We start from the raw sequence: 17,403 nt of genomic DNA on the forward strand, positions 1-17,403 counted from the left end.
TCCACTCACCTTTCGGGTGAGCATTATCCGAAGAGTGAAACTTGCATGATCTGGACTGGCTCCGTAGTTCAAGCCCGCAACGCTGGTTTTATATCTTTACCTTCGGTATATAAAGTACGCTGTTTGACCTGCTGAGTTTCTCCAGCATTGTGTTTTCAGCCACGGTGGCTATAGATTTTCACCTTTCACCCACGATATCTGCTCCCGCTCTTCCTTCCACGGAATAATGAATGTCTGCACCATATTCGGAGTGCTTGCGGATGGGGTTTCCAGTTAATTATGGTTTTATAAATCCATAAAGTCGTGAGGAATGATTTTTGACCAGTTGGGTGGGGTTGGACAAGGGATCGTTTAGGTGCGGCCGTAAACTTTGTTTTTGGTGAATATATTTCCCTGACACCTATTGCAGTCGTGTTTCGATATTTGCGCAACATGCAAATAGTGGAATCTACAGTGCAGATTCATAAATATTAAGCAAATATAGTAATTTTAGAATGCACCCTAAGAGTTTCTGCAATACCGTACACTTGGCGCATTAGCACGTTTCAATACGTTTAAAAACATCTTCTGTTCATTCTGCGCCAGCCAGATTTAGTACTTTTTAAGTTTCGTCTTCAATCTCTTTAAATTTATTTCCTCAACGCTATACTCTTCGACCGACACTAACAGCGCTAATTTAACATCCTCATTTTGATCTTCATACCCATATAGTTCTTAATTCTGCGTATTATTTAGCTTGAAAGTACCGCCATTAACGGCAATCTTTTCGGTTATATGAAAACACAGTAAATACTGGAAATATTCGGCAAGGTGCTATCTGTGGAATGAGCGATCTTTCAGAATTATGAGTCTCTTGCCATACACGTAAGTGCAATGTACCCAGATTCTTTGTCGCTTCAGGCAAATAGATACTTTGTGTTTTTAAAAAATAATCTTCAATAGTATACATTAAATGACCATAGAAGGTATTAGAAGGGGTAATAATAAAATATTTATAATAAACATCTACAGTTAGCGAAATAAGATTTTTTTTCCCCTCTGGTTTAGACAGGTCGTTTTGTGGTCCCAGAATAGTTTATGATTCAGGTTGTCCGGGGAAGTTCACACCCTGATAGGGTTTGGGGGCGAAAGGTGTTGGACTTCAGGCTTGTGTACGTCCCAAAGCTAGCCGCAAGAGGAATTGTGATCAGGGTGATGGACCCTGGAAAGGAGAGGAAATCGTGCTAGTTTTAAACTGCAGAGAAGGCGGCGAAGATATCCTAAATAGTTTACGGTCATAACTGTTTCCTGTACAAGCTAGCCAAGTCTAGCAGGTAGTGCAATAGCAAACGTGCATGTCAGGGTGAAGCCAGGGTTGTCCTATAAGCCCTTGGATCAGTGGGGGGGGGGGATGTTAGAAATGTTGCCATTGGACATTGTCGGCAAGTTAGGCTATTCTAATGGAAATGCAAACTGAGCCAATATTATAGATTCAAGACTTAAAATTGAAACAGCCAGTTCTGATACAGACAGACAGAACATGTTACGTGAATTTGATATTGTCCATATGGTTGGATAGAGGAGACCAATTTGCATAGCGCCCAATTATGATCGGTGAATCAGCAGCAGGCAGGTTGTAATGGGGGTACCATGATGAAATAAAGTGGCAGGCAAATGGAAGTTCAGACTTGCTTCTGCAGATTACATACAATTGCTCCACAAATTTGTTGCTCAACCTGTATTCTGTTTATGCAATGTAAAAGAGATCACTTTGTGAAAGTTTTGCGCAATACATGAGAATTGCTGCTTCAATTGGAGTGACTGTCTGGATGGTGGGAAGAGAAGGAGTGAAAGGGCAAGTGTGATATCTCCTATTGGTTGTATGGGAAGAAGAGGAGACCAGGGAGTTGTGAAATGAGTTAAAAATGCTGGAAGGGGAGGTGGAAACTTGTAAGAGCTGAGCGAAATTGTTCAGGATGTGCCTTTGAATGTGGAAGTGAATTGAGAAGTGGAAGAAGTAAAGGGCTCTATCTATTATGTTAGAAGGGAAGCCACAGTTCAGATGACATTTTGGAGGTACCATGTTCAAAGTCTTATTGTCAGACAAATACAATAGTGAAAATTGAATAGAGACCTTGCAGGAGGCCGGGTGAGAAGAAGTATAGTTAAGATAATTTGAGTGCCAATGGGCTTATAATAGATTTTTTTGCCTAGTCAATCTCCTGGGGAGACAAAGAAGGTAAGAGTCAGATAAACCATGTGATGGTGAAACCAGGGGGGGGAATTGGAAGATAAATTGTTATATTTTGGAGAGAGACAAAAACAGTAGATTGCTGGAATCTTGAGTGAACCAAGAAGCTGGAGGAACTCTTCTGGGTCAGCATCCATTAGTAAAAGTGGTCAGTCAACTGTGTTGGAACCATTTAGTCAGATTAAAATAGGAAACGTGAATGAATAATGTGAATGAAAATAAAGTGAACTGTTTTTAGGTTTATATATTCATGCAAGTTCAGTTTGTTCAGTGTATGTGTAGGACAGTGTTTTTGGTCTTTTAAATTGTTTTTATTTCTCCTTATATTAAGGAGGGGAGGAGGGTGGAATGGGGAGTAGCCAAGTATTAGTTAGAGGAAAGTGGGAGAGGTAGAGAGTTGAGTAGAATAGACCACTGGAAGGCTGAAGGAAATAATTAGGGAGAAATGTAAGAATAGGGATAGAAACAGGGAGGTCCTATAGAGTATAGGGGAAAAGTAATGTCAATGCAGTTGGGTGTAAGGTCCAAGAGGAATTGTATATGTTCTTCCTTATCATCACATTTGGCTTCACCCTGGCAAAGGATGAGGGCAAGGATAGACATGTCTGATAGTGGAGAGAACTAAAATGGCAATGCAGATTTTAGCTTTGACCTTCAGATAGAGTGCATGTGCTTGCCAAAGCAGTTGCTCTGTCTGTGTTCGACCTCACTGTTTCTGAGATCTGTGCTAGTGCAGGACGCAACAGCAATACAGTTGTTGATGTAAAAGGGGTAAAAAGATGTGGGAGGTCCCTGAACAAGACTGAAACAGACTATTCCATGTACCCACAATAAAGGGTGCAGTTTGGGCCAGTGTAATTTCCCAAAGCTTCTCGTTTTGATCTAGAGAAAGGAAGTGGAGTTGAAGTTATTCAATGTGAGAATAAGTTTAGCCAGGAGATTGGGTGTGTCGGAGGTGGAGAATTTGTTGGTTTTTTAAAGTTAGTTGAAGTCTCTCAGACCATCCTCATGTGGAAAATTAAAAGCAACTAAGAAAAAGGCAGGGACCTCAACAAAATGTCCTTTTTGAAGGAGACCAATCAATTAACAATAGTGGCTTAATCAAAGGTTATTACATGGTACACCACGCTTATTATGTTGCTTCCTCTTTAACCAATCCAAACTTATATCCATTGTTGTGGGACGTGTTAAAATAGTTATGGGTAAAATATGTCTGTAAAAGAGATGATGTAGCAAGCTGAGACACCGTGCAAGTAAACGGGCCAAATAACCGCAACACACGGCCGATCCAAGATGGCGTGGGCTCCCCTTCAGTGCCGAGAAGAGCCTGTGCCTTGCGCCAAGAGTGGTCTAAGGAGCCCTCCACTTCCTCATAGCAGCCTGCCGGACGGAGAGTAATACCACAACGCGATGACATCTCTTCCGGAAGCCAGCAGGTATGTTGCCGGAAGTGGGCGGGCCAGTGCGGAGACACGGCGAATTCATACCAATAAAGTCATTTTTTGGTTCACCCTTATACTGTGTGGGCGTCTAGTTATTTGGTAGCGCTGCCACAGCAATCGCTACAGTGGTGACCCCAACAGTTCCAACGTTTTTGAGCCAGCATCAATCACACGAAAATGCAGCAACCGGCTGAATCCATAGTCGCAGCGCCTGCGACCAACGCGGAAGGCGTACATTCTCCCGCTGTCTGGGAAAACCAGCCCAGGAACTGGCTGAGTCCCAGTTCCACATCAGGGGAATTGTTTCAGAGGACACCAAGTTCTGGCATGTCGTCAGCACCCTGGACACTGCCGCAGATACTAAAGTAAGCTCCTTCATAGAAAACCCGTTAGTATGAGCAGTTCTGATGTTTCCTCCTCAACACCCTAGAGTTCAGCCGGCATGAGCGTGCCATTAGAATCCTCAACATGCAAGGCCTGGATTTTCTCACTCGCCACATGTTACTCATTTGTTAGTTATTACAGATCTTTAATAATTCATTGCTTTAAATTAATTTTGTACGTGCAAGCTTTCTTATAATTTGTTTTCAATGGTTACTCAGGTTACATCAACTGTTTAGAGGATCACTGGAGGGAAACCACATATTGACTATCAGTGGCTACCTATTCACATTTAGGATATAGTAGCAGGACACATCTTCAGATCAAATTTTGCATTTTATGTAACAAATTATTGGGTACACAGGAGTAAATGATACACTACAGTTTAAGTATGGAGATATCAGTCAAGTATTATAGCTGCCTAGTAATTTCATATTACAAATTATTAAATTGTTTTGTCCGTCTGTTTCTTTTTAAGTTCAGTTAAAGCAAAATTGAATTAAAATACCATTTAATCTAAACAAATATCTACAGCACAGTACAGGCCCTTCATCCCACAGTGTTGTGCCATTCTAATAACCTATGCTTAACAACTGCCTAGAATTTTCTGACTGCATAACCCTCCATTTTTTCAGTTCCGTGTACCCATCTAAAAGTCTCTGCAAATACACTCTTGTTCCTGCCTTCACATTGGAGAATGCTGATCCAAAATTGACCAAAGATAAAATTTCACTGATTGCAAAAGTAACGGAGCCTACCTAGTGTTCCACCTGTTAGTTAACTTTTCAGATTATACACTCTTAAGGCATATACATTTGTGCCTAAAATGAATATTGAGCAGCAGTCATGCAATGAAAATTTTACAAATATTGTGCGATAGTCAAATTGAAATAACAAATTGCTGGTAAGCAATTGTCGTAATTGCAGACTGTCCAATGAGAAAGGCACAAAGTGAAACATGGAATTATGCAACCATCACCCGATCATTATTTTTCCACATGGAAGTTATGAATACTGTACATTCTGTATTTGGAAATAAAGGTTTTAACTGCAGTTTTCTAGCACCTGACTGAGTAATCTTTCATGGACTGCAAGTAATTCACAATGTAAAATTAACAATATAATTTTATTATTTGTCTGGTTTGAAATGGATAAGTAAATGCTTACTTTAGGCAGATGAGAATATTATTAACTAATTGGACATGTCCACCTTCCCAGTACTGGGCTATTTCTTGGCAATGCAATCCATTCTAAATCACACATTTTGCAGATGTGTACATGCACCCCATTCCTTCACACTGGCTGGGTGAAACATCTGAAACCTAATCTCTGCATGGTCCAAAAACCTGTCTTTGAGGGTCATCAAAGACCCTCACCATCTAGGCCATGCCCTCTTCTCACTGCTACCATCAGGAAGGAGGTACAGTAGCCTGAAGACAGTACAAAAACAGCTTCTTCCCCTCTTCCATCAAATTTCTGAATGGATGATGAACCGCAGGCACGACCTCACCTTTGCACTAATTTGTTTTTTAAAAATGTAATTTATAGCAATTTTTCACCTGTGAAGCTGCAGCAAAGTATTGAATTTTGTGACATGTTCAGGACAATAAATTTGATTCTGAATCTTCAGGACAAAGCCTTCAGGGAGAAGATCCATCTTCACATGACAGTTGGGGTTGGGATTGGGATTAAAGATTGACCTTTGTCAGTGTCCACAAAATGAAAACAACAATTACTACTTTGTGCACTGCCTTTAATCTTCAAAGGAATGTTATGCAAAATTTTATTTTGTAAATCCAAAGCAAAAAGGAAAGAGAAAGAGTTAATGTTTCAGGTCAAAGGCTCTTTACCAAAACAGTGGAGGAGAAAACAAGTTAGTTTTAAATTGTGGTGGGAAATTAGAAAAGAAACCAATTGTACTTCGATGAAGCAAGGGCAGCTTTGGGGATAAATTGCAGAGATAATTCAGTCACTGGGTTAATGAGGGTGATTATGTTCCATGTATTTAGCCCACCTGATAAAAAGGAAGACAAACAGAGGAGTATAAATAGTCATGAAATAGAGGGCGATAGGATCTGTGCAGCAAGTCTGGCACTGCAAGAGAGAAAAACTAGGACAATAGCACAGATGGATGTCTTGCAGAGGTAGCCTATGCTGATAGACTGAGATAGTAGTTAGCTGAAGCTGCAGAATTCCATAATCTGGAAGATGAGAAAAGAATTTCAGTGCAGTTGTGTGATGGAGGTTAAACTGACAGGTAACAGAAAGCAGAGGATCAGCCCTGCAGGTCTTCCAATCTTTCAAAATGGCCACCCAGTCTTTGTTTGGTTTCTCTATGCAGAGGAGATCACACTGAGCACCTAATGGAGTAAATTAGAATGGAATAAGCACAATTGGAAGGACTCTGTTTTCTCCCTTCGGCCCTCGATGTGCCGACCCATATATTCCTTAAAAAAGTGTACTAAACCCTCCCTACCCTGTAACCCTCTTCTATCTGTGTGCCTGTCTAAGAATCTCTTAAATGCCCCTAATCCTTCAGCTTCCACCACCATTCATGGCAAGGCATTCCAGGCCCTGCATTTATATTAAAAAAAATAACTCTCAATGTCAACAAAACCATGAAGTTGATTGTTGACTTCATAGAACATAGAATAATACAGCACAGTACAGGCCCTTCAGCCCTCAAGACCCATATATTCCTAAAAATAAAACTAAACCCTTCCTACCCTGTAACCCTCTATTTTTCTTTCATCCATGTGTCTAAGAGTGCCCCCAATGTTTTAGCCTCCACCACCATCCCTAGTAAGGCATTTCTGGCACCCACAACTCTGTAATTTTTTTAAAAAGTACCCTGATGTCTCCCCTAAACCTCCCTCCCTTCACGTTGCACAGATGCCCTCTAGTCTTTGCTATTCCTGCCCTGGGAAACAGGTGCTGGCTCTCCACCCTATCTATGTCTCTTGTGACAGATTATGTTGTGTTTGTATTGTATAATGATATGTCTTTGGGGGATAAATTGGGGCAGGTTTTTTTTAGTGTAGTTCACATATAAACACTTCAAAACAGATCTCATTTAAAATACTGGAGCTCTGCTCAAGCTATTCAGGGTGGCTCCTGGGGGCCTTTGGAAAAACTCTGGGGAGTCCCAAGTGACTTCACGAATGGATTGTTGTTTTGAAAAGCAACAGATGAGAGAGATCGGAGGAGGAGTTCAGAGTGCAGCTTGCTGTTCTAAGAGGGTCGTGTGGTTTTGCAAGCAGAGAGAGTGTCAAACAGACTTTCTCAGAGAGAGAGGTAATTCAGTTTTGCAGTTTTACAGTCAGCAGCAACAGCTGGGACTGGAACAGGACAAGCTGGCAAGCTTGTGGAAAACCCCCATTTGGAAGATGGGTTGTGAGTGCTTAGTTCTCAAGAAACCCTTGTGGTTCATACAAGAGGAGAGGACTGGCTGCCTAATGTTTCACTTGAAATAAGTGAAACAAAAAGGAACTCTGTGGTGACCTGAAAGAAAGAGGTTATCATCTGGAAAACCCTGATGGGGCAAGTTTCTTCGGAAAGACACTGACATGGCTGATTACAAGGGATCAATTTGTGTCTAGCAAATCTCTCTCTGAAAACCAACAAGAACCTTCCTGAGCAGTAACCGTTTACCTTTCAAGTATCAAAGCCTAGTGAACTTCATAAATATTAAATTCTGTGCACAGTTTAAGAATTGCTTGCAACCAGTAAACTTGGGGGAATGAAAAGTGAGATTGGATTGTGAACCAAAGAACTTTTCTGAACATACACACACATTACATGCACGTGCGCTTAGAATTAGAAGGGGGTTAAGTTGGGTTAGTTAAATTAATAGTAATAAGTAAAAGTTTGATCCTGTTTTCATGTTTAAAGGTAATTAAAAGCAACTATTGTTTTAACTAACCATTTGTCGGTGAATATTGCTGCTGGGTTTTGGGGTCCTCTGGGCTCATAACACTCATAATCTTGTAGACTTCTAGTAAGTATCTTCTCGTACTCCAAAGAGAAAAGTTCCAGCTTTGCTAACTTTGCCTCATAAGACTTATTTTTCAATCCAGGTAACATCCTGGTAAATCTCCTCTGCACCCTCTCCATAGTGTCCACATCCTTCCTGTAATGAGGTGACCAGAAATGAACACAATTCTCCAAGTGTGATCTCATCTGAGATTTGTAGAGTTGCAACATGACCTCTCTGCTCTTGAACTCAATCCCCCTATTAATGAATCCTAACATCCCATCAGCCTTCATAACTATCCTATTAACGTGTGTGGTGATCTTGAGGGATGTATGGATTTGGACTCTGGTCATCCACACCCTTAAGTAACCAAACATTAACCCTGTACTCAGCCTTCTGGTTTGTCCTTCCAAAATGCATCACCTCACACTTATCCGGATTGAACTGCATCTGCCACTTTTCCACCCAACTCTGCATCCTGTCTATATCCTTTTGTAACTTTCAACAATCTTCAGCTCCATCCACAACTCCTCCAATCTTTATTATCATCCACAAACTTACTGACTCATCCTTCTGCCTTATCATCTCTTTGGCTTGGCTTCGCGGACGAAGATTTATGGAGGGGTAAATGTCCACGTCAGCTGCAGGCTCGTTTGTGGCTGACAAGTCCGATGCAGGACAGGCAGACATGGTTGCAGCGGTTGCAAGGGAAAATTGGTTGGTTGGGGTTGGGTGTTGGGTTTTTCCTCCTTTGTCTTTTGTCAGTGAGGTGGGCTCCGCGATCATCTTCAAAGGAGGTTGCTGCCTGCCGAACTGTGAGGTGCCAAGATGCACGGTTTGAGGCGATATCAGCCCACTGGCGATGGTCAATGTGGCAGGCACCAAGAGATTTCTTTAGGCAGTCCTTATCATCTAGATAATTAATAAACATCACAAAGAGCAGGGGTCCCATAATAGATCCCTGAAGAACTCCACTAGTTACTGACCTCCAGGCAGAATACTTTCCTTCCACTACTACTTTCTATCTGCAAGCCAATTTTTTTATCCACACAGCCAAGGTTCCATGGACTTTCTGAAAGAGTCTCTCATGGGGGACCTTGTAAATACCTTGCTAAAATCCATATCAACCACATCTACTGCCATACCCTCATCAGTTTCTTTTGTTACCTCTTCAATTAGGCTCATGAGGCATGATCTTCCCTTCACAAAGCCTTGCTGACTATCCTGATCATGCTGATAGAAGTAGACTGTACTTCTCCAAATGCTCAAAGATCCTATCCTCCAGACTCACTGGTCTATAATTCCTAGGATTCTCCCTATTACCTTTTTATATACAAGGAGACTACATTTGCCATTCTCCAATCCTCTGGGACCTCTCCTGTGGCCATAGTGGACTCAAATTTCATAGCTACTGCTTCAGCTATCTCTTCCTCACTTCCTACAGCAACTTAGGATGATTCACAAATGGCCCTGGAAACATCAGTCTAAATAAGATCCAGCACTTCCTCTTCCTTAATCTCTACATTGTCCAATACACAAGTCTTTTCTATTCCGACCTCACCCTGATCAAGGTCCTTTTCTCTTGTGAATACTGAAGCAAAGTATTCATTTAGGACCTCCTTGGCCTCCAGGCACTTGTTGCCTCCTTTATCCTTTTGCAGTCCCACCTTCATTCTTGTCATCCTTCTGTTCTTCACATACACTTAGAACACCTTAGAGTTCTCCTTAATCCTACATTTCAAGGCCTTCTCATGCCCCCTTTGAGCTCTCCTAAGTCCCTTCTTAAGCTCCTTCCTAGCTACCGTACACTTCACACGGGCCCTTCCTATTTGCTGCTTCCTATATCTAATGTGTGCTTCCTTCTTCCTCTTCACTAGCTGTCTCAACTGCTTCATCAATCACACTTCCCTTTTCCTACCATCTTTTCTCCGTCCCAGTGGGACAAACCTATCCTGATCCCTACACAAGTGGTCCCTAAACCTTCTCCACGTTAGTTCTGTGCTTTCACTCTTGAACATCTGTTTCCAATTTACTCTTGTTAATTCCTGCCTCATTCCATCATAATTATCCCTTCTCCAATTAAACACTTTCCCATTTTGTCTGCTTTTGTTCTTATCCAAGACTATGCTAAAGCTCAGGGAGTTGTAGTCACTCTCACCAAAATGCTTTCCCACCGAGATGTCCACCACCTGATCAGGTTCATTTCCCAGAATTAGATCCAGTATGACCTCTCCTTGCATCGGCCAGTCCACATACTGTGTCAGGAATTCTTCTTGAACACACCTGACAAATTCAGCCCCATCTATCCCTCTTGGAGTAAGGAAGGGCCAGTCAATATTAGGGAAGTTGAAGTGTTCCATAACTATAACCCTGTAATTCCTGCACCATTCCAAACTCTGCCTGCTTATCTGCTCCTTGGTATCCAGAGGACTATTTGGGGGCCCATAGACTACTCCTAATACAGTGATTGCTGCCTTCCTATTTAAGACTTCCACCCACACCATCTCTGTGGACACTCCCTCTGCAGTGTAACACCCTGGAATTTTATAATCTCCACACTTTAATTCACACCCTTTTAAAATTTGCAACAGTCTGTACTAACCCTTACATTGTTATGAAATCTGCCAAACATGGTGCTGGAGTGATTTGGTGAACTCATATCTGCTATCTACATTGTTACTCTTTTCTATGTATCTGAAAGCAATTAATGAATGTTCCGAAATAAGGCTAACAATAATAAATGTTAGCCTTCAGGGTTTTTCAAAGGCCTATCATTGTTTTTTGACCCTCTTTCCTGCCCTGTTCTACATCTATTTGGAGTCCATTGACAGAATCCACAAAATCAGCTTCTTCTAGTGGGTCTAGCTTTTCTCGTTTTATAGCCAAGTCCATTCTGTAAAAGGAAATGTCATGAACGAGTAGGTAATTAAATGGCATTGGGGATAAGTTGTGTGCAGCATTCTTGGTGCATTTCCACCAATTTTTATCTGATGTAAATAGAATTGGCAGGGGCATTTTTTGTCAAATACTAATTTTTGGGATGAGGGGGCCCTTATCAACCACCATGAATTTGGGATTTGGGCAGAAACTGCAGCACCAGGAAGAAACTAATGTGGTGATAGGGTAAATATGCAAATTACATATAAATAGCAACCAAATTCGTAAACAGGCCTCTGTAGATGTGAGTCCACAGCACTCTCTGCCAGTCCCTAATTGCCTTTAGAGAAGATAATAAGGAATAAAACAGAAATGTGATTGAAGAAAAAAAACACAATGCTGGAGCAACTCAGCAGGTCAAACTGTACTTTATATAGCAAAGATAAGGATACAAAACCAATGTTTTGGCTTGAGCCCTTCATCAAGGTATGACAAAGTATAGGCAGGTGCCAGAACAAAATAGTGGGGGTGGAGGCAGGGGTCAGAGCACTCCCACAGGCAGGAGGTAGTAAGTTGATGAGGGAGGGCACCAGCAGATGGGGGGAGGGGTGGATAGCTGGAGGAAAGAAGACAGAGGGAATGGGAAGGGAGGAGGAATGGGGAGTGGGTTAGCAGAAACAGGAGAAGTTGATGTTGATGCCATCTGGTTAAGAGGGCCCAGAGAGAGAATGAATGTTGCTCCTCCAATTTATGGGTGGTCTTGGTTTGAGAGTACATGAGGCTATGGGCAGACATGTCAGCGTGGGAGTGGGGAGCAGTTTTGAAATGGTTGGCCAATGAAAGATCCCTGTCACTGATGCAGACAGAGTGAAGGTGCTCAGTGAAGTGATCTCCCAGTCTGCGCCCAGTCTCTCCGATGTAGAGGAGGCCGCAACGGGAGCACCGGATGCAGTAAATGACTCGCATGGATGCACAAATGAAGTGTTGCTTTACTTGAAAGGGTTATTTGGGGCCTGAATGGTGTGTGAGGAAGGTGGTGTGGGCATATGTGGCACTTTCTGTGGCTGCAGGAGAATGTGCCAAGGAGACAATTAATAGGAAGGTCATAAGGTGTCTTCCTAAATGTCTGATAAAGGTCCTTTCATAGTGCTGTTTGGGAGGAGTTCCAAGATTAGAAGCAGTAATACTGATGTATATTTTCCAAGTCCGGATTATGTTTAACCAGGATGAAATCTGCATGTTGCAATGTTCTCATGCACCTGTTTTTCATATTAAGATCAGTGCTGTCATACAAGCGTTGCAGTGCATTTTATGGATGATGTATACTGGAATAGCAGTGAAGTTCCAGTTGTGGAGGAAATGAATTCTAGAAGGGTTGATTAAGTGCCAATCAAGCAGGTGGCTTTGGATTGGATAGATTAAACCTTTTTCCATGGTGCACCTGATTTGTGCCTTGTAGGTGGTAAAATGCCTTTGGTTATCAGATTAATCAACTCCTACAGGATATCCAGCATCTGACCTGCTCTTGTAGCCCAGGAATTTATATGGTTTGCACAGTTGATTTTCTGATCATTGATAGTAATATTGATAATGGGGGATTAGTTGATGGTTATGCAATTCATGTCAACGGTGAGTAGTTTGACCATCTCCAATAAAAGACCTTTGGCATTTTTTTTTTGTAAATTGCAGCCCATGCTTGAATATTGAGTTCACTTTTGGGATCAAATGGAATAAAATCAATTGGAAAAAGAATGTGGCAGTCACTCTTAGGCCAGATAATTCTTTTAAGGGAAAATCGTCTTCTCCACAGAGTCTGTCAATTGTGAGCTCCATTCCAAGTCCAGATTCTTAAGCACAAATTAGGGCTTGTCTTGCACGCTGGAGAAACATTAAGAGAGTGCTACACTGAAGGCATTCAAACTCAAGGTTGGGTGTTAAAGGTCCTGCTGAACTCTTTGGAAAAAGTCAAGGAGAGTTTTTATGAGTGTCCTCAGGAATATTTATCAATCAATCAACATCCTTTATTTGCTGAGAAATGTCAAAATGGAAAGTGTTTGTGATACTACAGATTCTATCACCAATGTGTATATGTACAGATTATAGTGTAGAATGACTGTGATTGGCTGAGAGTGTAGCCACACCTACTGGCAGGTCTTAAAGGATTGCTCCTAGCCAGACCAGGTCATTCTGGACTGGTCGATATACTTGTGATATGCTCCAAACTTTTAGTTAATAAAAGCTTTGGTTTGGATCAATAAGTCTTTGGTTCTTTCGATGCACATTACAGTGTTTAAGAAATGCAAGGTTTTTTTTCCTCAAGATTACCACTCTCTCTCTCTCTCACACACACACACACACACACACACACACACACACACACACACACACACACACACACACACACACACACACACACACCACTGTTCTCTGTGCTTTGAGAATAGAAGAAAGGCCACAGAACTTTTGGTCATTTGTGATTAAAAATTTCCTAACCTGACTAGTATGATTCTTTTTTTCTGTTGTTAAATTTTTCAACATTCAAACTGCATTAAAAATGTACAAATTGAGCTGCTATTGTTTCATAATGTGGATTTTCAGTATCTATGCTATTTTATATGCAGAACTCACTAATATTTTATTTTTTTTCCTGCAGCAAAGTATCCAGAGATCAAGTCACTAATGGGACCAGACCCCAATTTGAAGTGGATTGTATTTGGAATGGTCCTTGTGCAGATCATTGCCTGTTACTTTGTGAAATATCTGTCTTGGAAATGGACTATCTTCTGGGCTTATGCATTTGGAGGTGCCGTCAATCATTCGCTGACCCTTGCCATTCATGATATTTCTCACAATGTTGCATTTGGTAATAAACTGGCAAAATGGAACCGACTGTTTGCAATGTTTGCTAACCTACCTATTGGAATGCCTTATTCTGCATCATTCAAGAAGTACCATATAGATCACCATCGTTACCTGGGAGGCAATGGTTTAGATGTAGATATTCCAACAGATCTCGAAGGATGGTTTTTCTGCACTCCATTTCGCAAAACCATTTGGCTTATTCTCCAACCACTTTTTTATGCACTTAGGCCTCTTTATGTTAACCCTAAACCTATTACAAGACTGGAGGTATTAAATGCTGTGGTGCAATTTGCATTTAATTTTCTCATCTACTACCTGTGGGGTTTGAAACCTATTGTATACCTGATAGCAGGATCATTCCTGTGTATGGGTATACATCCAATCTCCGGACATTTCATTGCTGAGCATTACGTGTTCCTTAAAGGATATGAGACCTATTCGTATTATGGGCCTCTCAACAGGATAACATTCAATGTGGGATACCATGTTGAACACCATGACTTTCCCAGCATTCCAGGCAGCAAGCTACCACTGGTAAGTGCGAGAATTAAATAGATGGGCGACAGTGAGCAAACTTATTGCATGAAAAAGAAAAAAAATCTTTTGCTGATCATGACCTTGGCTTAAAAAAATAGGGGCATGTCTTACCAGACAGAGAAAAATGATCTTGTCAAAAGCCTTGTAAACTCTTGGTGTTCTCTGCCTGAACTCACAAAAATAGAGACTAGGCTGTAGAACTACATACCAACACTTTCAAGGGAATTTTGAAAGATATACCGATGTGGTAAAAATTATTAAAAACCTATGGTTTTACCATTCAAATAAAAACTATTAATATACTACTAATATTAAATCTGAAAACATCAATGCATTAACCAAAAAGATTGGCAAGGTTGAAAGACTAAAGCCATAGTAACCACATTGAATTTCACATATATTTGATGTAATTTTATTATTATTGGAAGTTGAGTTGAAAGTGACTTTTTAATTTCAATGCATTTATGTAAAACTTTAGAGACCCTGACACAAATGATTGAAACCTGACAGTATGAGGGTCATCGTACCATTACCATGTTTGAGAGTTGCAGTCTACTGTATGGTTCTCTGTCCCAATTTTTAAAAATATATTTGAAACTGGTTGACTAAATGTTTTGTAAATCAGCACAAACTGATATGAATGAAACATTTATCTATTATTGTAATTTTTTTATTTTTATCATTTCATTCACAAGCAATGTTTCTGCATTACCGGTACTAAAGGCCATTAGTTCAAAGTGATCCATTTCAGCCTTTGTGCAGGTGCAAAGCCTCCTTCCATTTCAATTACTTTATCAACTTGTTTTTCTCTTCTCTCTTTCCTTTGCCAGTAGAAAAAATGTTTTTAATGACATTAAAAGTGACCACTGGCCTACTGCAGGGGGCAACCTCTGTACCTGCAGGAGAGTAAGGGGGCAGGACAACACTTGGCCGGCTGCCAATCAGTTGGCATAAATGGATCAAGCCCCACCCGGTCAGGTGTCAATCACCCTCCAGGATTAGAAGCCTGCACCGGCCTCCTGAGGCTTCACACTGAGTTGCTGCAGCCACGGCCAGCCTGGCTCTGTGGAGGTTTTTGTGGATTAAAGCCTGTTGTTCAGTCTTTACCTTGTGTGTGTCTGAGTCTGTCTAACAGCGCACCATAAAAAGCTTGTTAATGTAGATTAACATCATAGTTTTTCACTCTTGAGCCTGCCCATTATAATTAAGAGGTGGGAGAAGTCACCATTTCACCACCCTCCCTTCTCAACCATCATTTTTTCGCATGCCTGCTATTCCCCCACATACCATCCTGATTGACCATATCTTTGTGCAACCCTTATCTATTTACTCCCCCTCACATCCTTCAACACCCTGTTAGTAGCCATGACAACAACTGATGTCACTTGATTTGTTCAGGGCTTTTAAAAAGCTACAGTATTTCAATTCCAAACAATGGTATCCTTTTTGAAACCGCTTTATTTTAAATATAATTTATTTCCAAGATTATTTAAAGAAATCTGAAAGATCTGCACATAAGAAATTGTTCATTTGTAGAATTGACAATTGCCAGTGGTTGCTTAGTAATGTTCGATTGCTAAACAATTTAATTATATAGTTGAGAAGAATGGCGTCCAACCAGAGAGCAACTATGAACAAATGATACCTGTTTCTAAAGAACTGGCATAAAATCTTAAAATAGTTTAGAGGAGAAATCTGGTAAATGTATTTAACAACTTTTTCAGTATTAAGTTGTGAACTTGCTGGTCTGAAATTATTGCAGTCTTAATTAGAGCAATATGCACAAGTTATGGATGTCATTGCCATTTGTTATAAATGCTTAGAATGTATGTACAAATTTGGCATAAAATTGATTTATCCTGGGTTAGATGAAATAATGTCTGCTCACTGGGGCAACAAGTAGAGTTGCTGCATCACGATCTGGATTCCAATGCTTTCTGTGTGGAGATGGCATGGTCTCCCTGTGACCTTCAGTTTCTCCCACATCCCAAAAACATACAGGGAGGTAGATTAAATGGCGACTGTTAATTGACTAGAGGTAAATGGTAGAATCTGGTGTGGGAGGGCAGGGAGTTGAGGGCAGGAATGGGTACAGAGGAAATTTGGGGAATGGGATTACTGAGCTGGGATAGACTCGATGGGTAGAAATGATGTTCTGTGTTGTATGGAAATAGTGATTATTTCTGAGTGCCTAGTAGGTGCAGAAATGTCCCTGTGCATTCTGCCTTGGTGTAATTGAAACTTTCTGGCATCATGTACACATCTAATAGTCATCGGTTGTGCACTGAGACCTTCCTACATTAATACCAGAAATTGCACCCAAAAGCTCAAATTTGGGATCTTCATTGAATAGTCAAAGTACAAGAAGATGTGTTTATTGCAAATGTAAATATATTAAAGACTGATACTTGACTGGACAGTCCACTGGCTGCTCAAACACCTGCAACTCCACAGCGTATTCTTAAACCAACAATGACTTCTCTCTCTCAATGTTTAACAGCAGACACACTCAATGAATGCATCTGGTGGACATGTGTAATTTCTCCTGTACTTGGTGACAGTCATTAGTCACATTAAGTAGGTCACATTGGTCAGGAATCTGAAAGATTTAATTTGATCAACCTAATCCTCCAGCATATTTTCTGCAACTGAAAATAACTGTTTTCTCTCTCCAGTTCTGACAAAATTTTTTGGACCTGAAACATTAATTGTTTCTCTTTCCATTCAGTTACTTGACCTATTGAATATTTCCAGAATTTTCTGTAATTAAAGCCATGAAACTCTTCACATTGATGTACCTGCATGGATCAATAATTTGTGTATAAGGAGATGAAAGGACTTCTGAATGGCAACGTCTTTCAAACTGTCACCAATTAAAAATTATTTTTGCTTTTTTTCCATTTTAAACAAATTAAGTACATTTTGCACTTCCTATTTGCCACATCCTTGTCTAGTCACCTGACTTGTCCATATTCTTGTGAAGCCTCTGTATTTCCCTATCACAGCGCAAATTGCCTCGCACTGCCTGTTTAGTGATTATAATTGCATTGAGGTCGTTGCTTCCCATCACCTCCTTAACATATTACCAGTGCATTCCACTG

General features: G+C 40.8%; 1 protein-coding gene across 2 annotated transcripts in view; it reads left to right on the forward strand.

Moving 5' to 3' along the window:
• The window catches only part of degs2 (delta(4)-desaturase, sphingolipid 2), a 50,915-nt gene that overhangs the window by 1,917 nt on the left and 31,595 nt on the right, over positions 1–17,403 (forward strand). The window contains exons 1-2 of one of the 2 annotated variants that reach the window (XM_069916443.1): positions 612–864; positions 13,557–14,299. In XM_069916443.1, the coding sequence (XP_069772544.1) occupies positions 13,583–14,299 (717 nt within the window). In that variant the 5' untranslated portion in view covers positions 612–864; positions 13,557–13,582. Of the gene's footprint in view, positions 1–611; positions 865–13,556; positions 14,300–17,403 lie in introns of those variants that run through there. The other variant, XM_069916442.1, reaches the window with a different exon arrangement.

Source organism: Narcine bancroftii, chromosome 2, assembly GCF_036971445.1.
Source record: "Narcine bancroftii isolate sNarBan1 chromosome 2, sNarBan1.hap1, whole genome shotgun sequence".
NCBI lineage: Eukaryota > Metazoa > Chordata > Chondrichthyes > Torpediniformes > Narcinidae > Narcine > Narcine bancroftii.